Here is an 11,444-nt window from a genome sequence, read left to right as displayed (position 1 = left end):
AAAATAATAATTTATTATTTTATTGTTATAAAAAAATAGCACATGCATGTAATTTACTAATATTCATAGATAAATTACATATTTATGAAGTGTAAGAACCAACAACCCAAATGGGCCACTGTAAGAGGCAACAACCCAAAGAGGGTTACTCCTTACACCACACCCATTGTTCTCCGGATCACTACATCTTTTTTAAATTTCAAAACTATCCTTTATATTTTAAAATATCCTACACCTTTTCTCTTAAACGGATGTCAACATTCGTTGAAAAAAAAATTCTTCAATGGATGTGCCACATCCATTAATGGATGTCCCACATCCTTTTAGTTTTTTTTTTAAGTTTTTAGTTTTTTTAAGTTTTTAAATTAATATATAAATATTATTTATTTTTTTTAAAAATTATTACTTAATTATTTATAAATTAATTTTATTTTATTTAATAAAATAATTATTATTAATTTAATTTATGTATTATTATTTTAAATAATAATTAAAATAGTTTTTAAAAATTTATTAAAACGGATACCACATCCGTGAAGTTTTTTTCTTTTTAAAGTTTTTAATTTTTTATTTTATTATATTTTAAATTAATATATAAATATTATTTAATTTTTTTAAAATTATTATTTGTTTAATTATAAATTAATTTTATTTTATTTAATAAAATAATTATTATTAATTTAATTTATGTATTACTATTTAAATAATAAAATAATTTTTAAAAATTTATTAAAATGGATGCGGCAACATTCATGAAGTTTTTTCTTTTTAAATTTTTTGTTTTTAATTTATTATATTTTAAATTAATATATAAATATTATTTAATTAATTTAAAATTATTACTTAATTATTTATGAATTAATTTTATCTTATTTAATAAAATAATAATTATTAATTTAATTTATATATTATTATTTAAATAATAATCAAAATAGTTTTTAAAATTTTATTAAACCGGACTGTGATGTTTCATTAAAGATTTTTTTTTTCTAAATAAAAATAATAAATTAAAATATAAAATATGTGAATGCACGGATTTGATCGTCCAACCCACAAATACTTGGGTTGTATCTCTCGTGGCCCAGAAAAAGCCCAGACGAAAGTGAAGATTGTAAGGGACAAAAAAGAAAGAAGGCACAGCACAACACAAGGTTAAGAGTGAAGAGACAAAGTGAAAGAGATCACTGCATTGCTTCTGCTCACAAGGTAACACTCTTAGCCTCTTCTCTCTTATTCTTCTTCTTATTCTCATTTCTGATTTCTGCATTCACCTCAGATACTATGATTCATCCACCCTTTGTCCTTTTCATTTTCCCTGCAGATCTCGTTCTCTCCTCTTCCCGATCTTCTTCTCTCACACTATCATCTCTTTCATTTTCAATAGTTACTTCAGTTGCGTTTTGTTTTTGCTTATATTGCCTAATTTTATTTATTTTTTATTTATTTATGTGATTGTAGTGTGAAATGGTTGATAATTTTGGGTTCTGACATGACACCTAGAACCCTATTTTATTCATTTAATTGAAGTTCTTTTCATTTGATATCAATGCATAACTCCATCTTAATCCCTTTTTAGTTACTCATAAAACATCACCTGCTAAGCCAATTGCTCATAATGTAGAAATGAAATGGATGAGGTAGTAACTGTTAGCGTCGAAGGCCGTGATGTGTTCTAGATGTTGCTTTAAGAATATGCCTTTAGCTGTTAATTTTCTTTTTGTTCTGACTATTGTCAATGTGAGTTGAAGAAATTATGATAGTTTGATAAACTTCTGCTTAAACACTTTTTGACTCTGTCTTATTCTAATATGATCTTTCCCCTTTGGTCTAGGGTTTTGTTGTACCTAGTTTGCAGACTTGATGGCGTCAAAGTTGCACCAGTTGCAGTCCAAAGCATGTCAAGCATCTCAATTTGTATCCAAACATGGATCTAACTACTACAGGCAATTGTTGGAACAGAATAAGCAATACATTCAGGAGCCTCCGACTGTAGAAAAATGCAACCTGCTATCGAAACAATTGTTCTACACCCGCCTTGCAAGGTTATATGTTCTCCAACTCCCCCTTTCCCCTCAAATAATGTGTATGGATGGATTTATTGTGTGAAAATTTCTAATTGTCTTTTTTTGATTGCAAATTGTCTTTTGGAAACTTTAAAACAAATGGATGCTTCTAGTCTTTTCTATTGGCCATAGACCAGAGAAGTCTGTATGAATGACGTGGATGCAAGGCTTTAACATACTTTGTACTGCTGTATTATGTTGGCTTGTCCCTCTTTCGCCAGAGTTACTTATTGACTGAGATATAAGCTTTCAGTCATCAATCCCCTAAATTACATCAAATATCCATGTTGGGATATCCATGTTTGGGATATCGACTATTTTTATGATGGCTAACACTATTTCTGCTTTACCTGGATTTGGAACTGGCTGTGAGACCAAAGTTCTAGTTAATGTCTCGAAGTTGTATATGGGAAAGTCTTCTACTCTCTTCTGATTTATAAAGTAAGTAAATGGGTCCTCCTTCATGTCCTTGATCGTGGGAGATGTTATGGAATGGGAGATTGTTTTCATTTTTGATGGTAAAGGGATAAGACAGATTCTTGTTCATATTTGTTACAAACAACAGTCTGATGTGGTTCCTATGCAATGTTGTCAAACTCAAGGATCCCAAGAGGATTTGAGGGAGTATTGTAACTCAACTCATAAGAGTTTCAAGTCTATGAAAAACTATATTCATATATCCATGCATGCATTAAAAAGAATATAGGCAATATAACAACACATAATAAGTCTTAAGTATTAAGATTCAATACATAACAACTATAAATAGGTTCACAATTCATAACATCACACTATTGCAAGAGCAAAGGAAAGTATTAAGGAAACAATACAAAGCAGACTGCCAAGGACGAAGGCAGCATTGGTGACAATGGTTGTGAGTGCTGTGATGGCCATCAATGGTGAAGCTAGCATCAATTGGAAGGTACAGTGCTTCAATTGTTATTGATGACAGTTGCTTGACAACAATGTCAGTCTCAAAGTGCGCACACTGTTGAGAGTAGTTTATTTTTCTTCTGATTTGTGAATGGGTGGGAACCCTAGCAGAACAAAAGGGCCATGCGAATTGGACTTCTATTTTTGGTTGGGTCGAGTCTTTCAGCCAACAAATGGGCCATTTTAACTCTCAAACCTCATCTGCTCAAACAAATTGGACCAATGTGATGCACCTCATGATTTCATGAGCAACTGAGTGATCCGGCTACAGTCCACACCTCTTCTGATCCTCGTGTGCATCAGCTTGCTGCATCCCCCAAACTTGTAGGATCACACGAGTATCCAAGTATACTTGTGATTTTAACAATGTTGCCACTGTAGACTTATTAAGGGTTCAGGCTATAATTTAGCAATTCTTCTTCTAAAATATGCTGAGCCAAACACACTAAATACGTTAGCCCATCCATTAATTGGCCTTATATTGGGAAAGTTCACCTGGTATGTGGCATGAAAGGTTGATTGTAACCAGGGACATGAGTCAGGGGAGAAGGGCAAAATTGGTACTTGAAAAATGAAGTGGACTCTATAAATGAACAGGTGATCATGTAATTAACATTAATCCTTTCTTGGAACTGAAGTTTAGTTTGATTCAGCCCACGAATCTGTTCATACCATAGACTCTAGAATTAGTATTGGACGTATTGGAGACAAGTGTTTGCGTGGAAGAGTCCATGGACAGAATTTAGTGTAATCAAAGTTCTGATCTGGTGTTGGAAAGAAATGCCAGAAATATATTCTGTGTATGCTTTAGTGAATATTGTTATGGATGCTTTAGAAGTACAAACTAAAATCCTGTAGGACTCTAGAACCAACCGGACTCTTAAGTCTTTAGATACCATGTTATTTACTTTTGACTAACTTTTGGACTTCCTATAATAACCTGAATCCCTAATTTCTGACTTTCACGGGCTTCATTTGCTTGCCAGATATACCAAACTATAGCTCTTTGCATCAGTATGCGTGTACAATTAGCATTGAACATAATACATTAATTATTTACTACACTTTAAAAATTATTTATCCACATCCAAGTAGCAAGACATGCATATATTTGAAATTAAGTCTCGTTGCATCAAATAATTAATTTAATTTTTCCTGTAATCCATCATAGCATGGTTCAACTGTATGCATTGAATTTAGCAGCTCATAATGTGCTTTTCATTATGAGAACCTATAGTTTTTAAGTCTAGAATTTCTTGTTAATTGGTGTAGTCATCGTGTTTACAATTCTGATATAAAATAACCTTAGCTCTTCAATTTCTTCCCACATCTGTTTGTAGTTTTTGTGCTGAAGCCCACTTCTGCTAGGTACTACTGAGCCAATGCTGCCTCTCTATCTCTGTCATCTATTTGTGAATGCCAATGCTTATGTGGCTCACTTCAATATTGGTTTCAAATCTGTCGTGTGTTTCTAATTATGCTAGTTTTGATCACGATCTTCGGTGAATTAGCAAAACAATGATATAATGAACTCCGGAAACCTGTTCTGCATACTGTATTGTCTCTATGTAGTAAAGTCTGTTGTATGCCAATTTAATTTTGGGTGCCCTCGCTGCTACATATAACTCTTCAAATCTTTTGCAGTATTCCGGGTCGTACAGAGTCATTCTGGAAGGAACTTGATTATGCCAAGAATTTGTGGAAGAACAGGAAGGACCTAAAGGTGGAAGATGCAGGTATTGCTGCTTTGTTTGGCCTGGAATGCTTTGCATGGTTTTGCGCTGGTGAGATTGTTGGAAGGGGATTTACTTTCACCGGTTACTATGTCTGACAAAAACCACTTGAAAGTGTAGATTTTATCAGTGCTTATATACTCTTAAAGTCAATTTCTCTGATCATTCATACATTGTGTGGATTATTCTACAAGGCAATTTTTGTTATTCTGAATTATTTTGTTTTGGGAGAAAGGTTGAAAAACTAGGGTTTAGTTTTCATAAGCCTCAATAACCCCTTGTAGTTGAAAGCGGGGGGACGAAACATGCGTTGTTCTCTTGTACTGTTGGAAAGCTAGTGATGGTATTCCACAATGATGAATTGATGATATACTCCTGCAAGTCTTTTAATTATTTTTGTCATGCTTTTTTATTTAAAAAAAAAAGATTTAATTAAGCTGGAAGTCTGATAAATTTTGAAACTTTTAATTGAGTTATTAATAAATTTTTATGGTTCCGAACAAATTTTTATGATGCTATTTAATAAATTTATATTTTTTTCATTTGAATTCTTGGTACTGTTTAATTTTTTATTAACTGGTATTAAGTGGTTGACGCGATTATGATCTTATCTTGTTAAGTTGTCGTAGTATATTATTTTAAAATTTTATAATAAATAATAAGATTTTATTAAAGATTTTGTTGAAAATTTCTAAATTTATTATGAATTTTAAAACTTAATTAAGTTATATAAAAATTAAGTAGTTGTTTATTCCAATCAAATAAACGAGAGTGAAAGTTTATGTCCTATAATTGATATCTTTTGTCTTTCGTTTTTTTTTATTTGTTGAAATGTATTAAAAGTAAAAAATTTATTTTTTGTTTATTGGTATTCGGAATTTTATAGTTTTTAGCAGATTATAATTAATAGAAAGACTTTGGTCGGAGAATGTTAGAAAGCTCAACGTTACTTCAATGGCAACTTTTTTCATTGTTTTTCTTTTGTAATAAGCTTGATCCATATCAAAATGATCTGTTGACGGGGTAGAAAAGATATTGCTGCAAATTTACACATTAAATATAGTTATTTATTATTTTAATATTAATTTACTGTAATAAAATATAATTATATAATATTATATCTTTACAAATATCATAAATATTAATAAAATATTATGATGTACTTTTACATCTTTTGTAGAGAAAGTTAAACGTATGAATTATCTTATTTTATTTTTCATATTATTAATTTTTTATTTCTCTTTTTTTCGTGTTTTTTTATGTTTATTTTGTTCTTATTTTATATCACTTTTTTCTCCACTTCCGAAACAGCCAACTGTAAAAGTCAATTCAGTATAGAAAAAAAATATTTTAACACATTATTTCTCACCTTCTCTTTAAAAAAAAACATTGTTTCGACTGGATCCGAGCGGACCTTGTCAAAACATAAACTTTCTTGTCGAAGATCCGTAGACCGGGCGGACAATGCTGAAGACGGGCGGACACTTTCTCTCCAGCTGATGCAGACCGAGCGGACGGTCTCGTGATGGACACGGAAACGGCCCAATAATACCTTAATCTTCATTAAGGACTCTAATGTGTCATTAGCGTATAACCGTGTAATCAATAAAGTGAGGTGGCGGTTGGGCGGGCGTCCGGTTCATGAATGCGTACCTGATTCTTGGGCGAACGTCCCAACTTGGGCGGACGCCTGATTCTGGAATGGCTGGACGTTCGGTCCAGATTATTGGGCGGACGCGCCACCCTTGGGCGGACGTCCTTGGACGGATGTCCACCTCTTAAATGGTTGGCCGCTCGTTCGGTCCAGATTCCTGGGCGGACTGGCGGACGACGGACGTCCTTGGACGGACGTCCGGTTCCTGAGGACGCTCGGTCCAGACTGTTTGGCGGACGTCCGGATTATTGGGCGACCAACGCCAACCTTGGGCGGACGTCCACTTCTTAAATGGTTGGCCGCTCGTTCGGTCCAGCTTCCGGGGCGGACATTTTACCTTGCGCGGGCGTCAGGTCTTGGGCGGACGTTCTACTTTGGGTAGACGTCCACTATCAGTACATATGGCGCCGTCTATGTGGGCGTCCTTCCGTACGGCGTCCGGCACCCCCTGGGACATAAGCCCCCCAAGTCCTAGTGCACGTAGTGTACGTAGGATTTTGAATAATCATCTTGTGGTGATAGAATTCCATGTGAGTTTTTCAAAGTTTCTCTTACAAACAGAGGTTCTATCCGGTTGGGCGGATGGGCATTTAGCCCCTGCCCTTTAGGTGACGTTCGGCACTCCCTGGTACATACGTTCTGTCTTGGTTGGCTGGACGCTCGCCATCTTGGACGGGCGTTCCATCTTAGACGAACGTCCCCTCTTGAATGGTTTGACGCTCGTCCTATGCCGGGTGGACGCTCGTCATCTTGGACGGGCACGCCATCTTGGGCGGACGTCTAAATGGCTGGACGCTCGCCATCTTGGACGGGCGTTCCATTTTGGACGAACGTCCCCTCTTGAATGGTTTGACGCTCCTCTTATGCTTGGCGGACGCTCGTCATCTTGGACGGGCACGCCATCTTGGGCGGACGTCCAAATGGCTGGACGCTCGTCATCTTTGACGGGCACGCCATCTTGGGCGGACGTCCAAATGGCTGGACGCTAGTCCTGAATGCCATCTTTGGGCGGACGTCCAATCTTGGGGGGACGTCACTGAATGGTTGGGCGCTTGGCATATGCCGGGCGGACCTAGTACAAACATGTTAAATAAATATAAATGTTTCAACTTACCATCCTAAAGTATATTCTATTTCAGAAGTATAGATAGCAATGTTTTTTAACATTTTAAATACATTCATTATTGGTTAAAATTTTGAATAAGATTTATTAAATAGGACGACAGACTTTCATTTTTTTTATAACTTGTAATGAATATTAGTTAATATAAAATAATGTATAAGGAGATGTGTTAAAAATAATTCTTTTGATAATTATATCTTGAACATTCATTATATTCTTTTCTTAAAAAAAACATCTTTAGCATAACCAATAGAAAATTTACTGTGACAATGGCTACTTTTTCATGGTGTTCGAATGTCATGAGAACTGTCCAGAGAAGATGAACTCGGAATATTTAGTCTTAATGGTAAAATGATTCCTTGACTGAAACTGTGAGAGGTTAATATATGAAATTTGGGAGTGAAAAATGAGGTAATAAACAGTCTTTTTTTTTGTGACTCAAGCAACAACACTAACAATACAATATTCATAATTGAGTGTTGTAGCTCTCTTCGACTGTCATAAGGTATAATGCTACTTCAATCTAATGCTCACAATTGTCAAACCAAGCTTTATATGCAATTAAATAAGAATAACTTCTTACAGCAATTGGTTTACATATAAGGTCGTATTCTCTGATTATTTTACAATAACCCCTCTAAGTTTCTTACCGTTATATATTTACGCAAAGGTCCGTTAAAACAGTGAAATAAAATTTACTTGGTACAAACAAACAGCAACAGTGTCGTAGAAGCTATGTTTACGCATTTCAAGTCGAAAAAATGGTAGAAAATTTATGATGTTTGTGCAGTGTTTGATTATAGAAGAAGATTATGTTGATTTGAGTTTGATTTGTGATGATGCAGCAAAACGGCATTGAAGCTTGCGGTTTCACGGTTGAATCTTTTGAAGAACAAGAGCGAATTGCATGTGAGGAAGCTCCGGAAAGAATTGGCTCACTTTCTTCGCTCTGGCCACAACCATGCTGCCAGAGTCAAGGTAATTAATCACTATCATCTTCTCTGTTTATTTTTAATTTCAATTTCAGTTTCTAAATTTTCATGTTAAAAACTTTTAATTTTATAAATAAATGTTAAATAATTTATTATATGATGACAGAGATGAAATCAGTACAAAGATTATGACCAATATAAATTTACATGAAAGTTAAGAAATTAAAAGGATAATTAATAATGTTCATTTTTAATATATGTTTTTTTCTCATGCAATTTTGTATTTTCTCATCTTTGTTTTAATTAATCCGGTTACTGATGTTAAAATGTTCAGACATTTGAATTTTAGTATTCATTCATATGTATTATGATTATTTTCTTTTGAAGTATAATTAAAGTGTAGTTTATCAATACATTTCTCTTAAATCTAGTCTTATATTTGTGTATATGTACGAGTTGTTTTTTTTTTTTTTAAATCTGTGTTAAGAAAATTAATTAGTTATTATTATATTTTAAAAAATAATTTATTTATATAATTATATTTTAGTGTCATAATTATATATAATTATAATATAATATTTAAATACAGAGTTAGATAATATAAAAAATTTAAATAATTATTTATTGGAATATGTTAACGTATTATTGGTAAAAATAGAAAAAATAAAAAATAACTTGTAAAGAATAAATAAGAAAAGGTTATTCTCCATATATCTTTTGCTTTTCTTTTCTTTTAATTATTTATGAACTTCTCCTTTACGTGTTTTCAGGTTGAATATGTGGTGATGGAAGAGAAGACCATGGGAGCATACGATCTTATTAAGATATACTGTGAACTGATTACAGCACGTTTGCCAGTGATTGAATCACAAAAGTCTGTAAATTTCACCAAATAACTTTATAATATCTTTTTATACTTTCCTATTATATTTTTATCATTTTAAATTTTATATAGGATAAAAATGAAAAAATATAATTTTTTAGAAAAACAAAAACTATAAATTTATTCTTTTAAACTTTTGGATTAAAATTTTAAGTTGGGAATAATTTCAGTTCTTCCTAAAAATCATTAATATTTTTCATAAAAAAAAACTTTTATGCATGAAGATACTTATGTATAAATAATGATATCATTTACACACTTTTACGTTTATTTGGTACAAAAATAAGTTTAAAAATATAAATTTTTGTATTTAAAAAAAAAGAGTAAAAAATAATTAAAAATAGTATCAAATAAATATAAAAAATAAATGTAAAAATTTAAGTTTTTCAAAGAATATATCATGACATTTAAAGGGAACACTGCATGGGAGAGTTTCTTTGTGAAAGTGTTGATGTTATGTAGAAAGTTCACTGTGATCATACATTCTTACTATCTTTCTATTCTTTCCCTCTAGAAACTGCCCCATGGATTTGAAGGAAGCGATTTCGAGTGTAATATTTGCGTCCCCAAGATGTTCGGATATACCTGAGCTTGTGGATGTGAAGAAGCATTTTACGGCTAAGTATGGAAAAGAGTTTGTCTCAGCAGCTGTTGAATTACGCTCTGAATGTGGTGTGAATCGTTTGGCAAGTCTCTCTTACTCTTTCTTATCATGTTGAAAATCATCTCTTATCAATTCTTTTCTTTCTAATTTAGTATTGTGGTTCAGTTGGTTGAGAAATTGTCTCCCAGAGCACCAGACGGTCCAACCAAAATCAGAATACTGATTGAAATTGCAGAGGAATATAATGTCAAATGGCAACCGTCTTTAGAAGAAAATGATGAGAAATTGTCTCACGATTTACTTCGTGTTCCACTTGTGGGTGATGAAGAAGAACATCCTAGTTTACATGCTTCTTGTCAACTTAAAGAAATGCAAGATAAGTCTAGAAGTTTCTGTGAGAAGAATGGAAAACTAAACTCTTCAGGTAACTTCTTTTAATCACTTTGTGCGAAACATAGTAAGATGGTAATTGCGTAGGTGAATATTCGTGGTTGTTTAATTTGTTACAGGTACTAGAAATCAGGAAGTGGATTTTGGAAACTTGTGTTGTGAAAGCACGAGTGCTTTTCAAAAGGATAGACATAACTGGGAGATGGAATTCAAGGATGCTGCAACTGCTGCACAGGCAGCTGCAGAATCTGCAGAACGTGCAAGCATGGCTGCAAGAGCAGCGGCTGAACTTTCCAACCGTGAAAAGTTAACAAGGCAGTGTTCAGGTGAATGGCAGAGTTCTTGTAGAGGAGGGTTTAGAGCTGAATTATCTCTAGAATATGCTTTTCATTCTACCAAACATCTTTCTGCTGGTTATGCTGCTAGCACATTCCGAAGAAGCGCTTTTGAGATTAATGTAAGAGAACAAAATAGCCTGGTAGGACCACACAATGAACATTTCATGAATGGTGATGATAATGTGGTGAAGCCTTACCAGAAAGTGCAGGGTGAAGCAAACAAGGAATCAAGCGGAAGTGGCTCAGATGCATACTTAGATTGTGATACTAGTGATTCTGAGGATGGAGTTTCTGAACAAAATTCAGTCATTCTTGCGCATCCTTCAAAAACTGCAATGATACCAGATAAGGAAGAGACTTCTAAACCATTAAATTGTGATAAGGATATTCCCTCAAAGGAGAAGGTACCACATGTTCATCCAAAGTTACCTGATTGTAAGAAACATCTTTAATAGAATTTCAAGTTAGTCTAAATCCCACGTCAAATAAAATAAAAAGTAAAACACCAAATAAGATCGAAGATCCATTAATTCATTATCTTAAAGTTTTGGATAAAAAATGATATCAGTCTTACGTGGTTAGACTCTTATCTCATTACATTTGGTTTAATGAGTAGTGGTGACGAGAAACTCATTATTTACCTATAGTGTATGGTATAATTTCCCATGTTGAATCATACTAAATATTCGAGCATCATAATATATATATATATATATATATATATATATATATATATATATATATATATATATTATGTTGAAACTAGTTGGAATCATGTTGAAACTACCCAT

General features: G+C 33.2%; 2 protein-coding genes across 3 annotated transcripts; both read left to right on the top strand.

The window, feature by feature from the left end:
• Positions 1-1,057: 1,057 nt before the first annotated feature.
• LOC124823228 (uncharacterized) lies at positions 1,058-5,099 on the top strand. Of its 2 annotated transcripts, XM_047295407.2 has the most exons (4): positions 1,138-1,206; positions 1,322-1,392; positions 1,832-2,042; positions 4,641-5,099. In XM_047295407.2, the coding sequence occupies exons 3-4, from the start codon at positions 1,861-1,863 to the stop codon at positions 4,825-4,827; spliced, it is 369 nt and encodes a 122-aa protein (XP_047151363.1). In that variant the 5' UTR covers positions 1,138-1,206; positions 1,322-1,392; positions 1,832-1,860; the 3' UTR covers positions 4,828-5,099. The 2 variants fall into 2 exon arrangements, with proteins under 2 accessions (XP_047151371.1, XP_047151363.1); XM_047295415.2 differs by lacking the exon at positions 1,322-1,392 and having other exon boundaries at positions 1,058-1,206.
• A 2,813-nt stretch (positions 5,100-7,912) lies between these two features.
• On the top strand, positions 7,913-11,105 carry LOC148205406 (uncharacterized). Its single transcript, XM_088104458.1, has 6 exons — positions 7,913-7,917; positions 8,352-8,484; positions 9,209-9,312; positions 9,836-10,007; positions 10,091-10,349; positions 10,435-11,105. Exons 1-6 carry the CDS (start codon positions 7,913-7,915, stop codon positions 11,103-11,105), a joined length of 1,344 nt encoding a protein of 447 aa, XP_087960584.1.
• Positions 11,106-11,444: the final 339 nt, after the last annotated feature.

This window comes from Vigna umbellata, chromosome 1, assembly GCF_029865625.1.
Source record: "Vigna umbellata cultivar VRB3 chromosome 1, Vumbellata_1.0, whole genome shotgun sequence".
Taxonomy (NCBI): domain Eukaryota; kingdom Viridiplantae; phylum Streptophyta; class Magnoliopsida; order Fabales; family Fabaceae; genus Vigna; species Vigna umbellata.
The sequence above is the reverse complement of the archived record's forward strand: the minus strand, read 5'-3'. Positions and strand labels throughout refer to the sequence as shown.

Excerpts from the sequence above, each read along its gene's own strand:
- LOC148205406 (XM_088104458.1), top strand. Across the intron at positions 8,485-9,208 it reads ACCATGCTGCCAGAGTCAAG|GTTGAATATGTGGTGATGGA; the intron begins GTAATTAATCAC and ends ACGTGTTTTCAG. Across the intron at positions 10,350-10,434 it reads TGGAAAACTAAACTCTTCAG|GTACTAGAAATCAGGAAGTG; the intron begins GTAACTTCTTTT and ends AATTTGTTACAG.
- LOC124823228 (XM_047295415.2), top strand. The coding sequence starts at position 1,861 with ATGGCGTCAAAGTTGCACCAGTTGCAGTCCAAAGCATGTCAAGCATCT. Across the intron at positions 2,043-4,640 it reads TTCTACACCCGCCTTGCAAG|TATTCCGGGTCGTACAGAGT; the intron begins GTTATATGTTCT and ends AATCTTTTGCAG.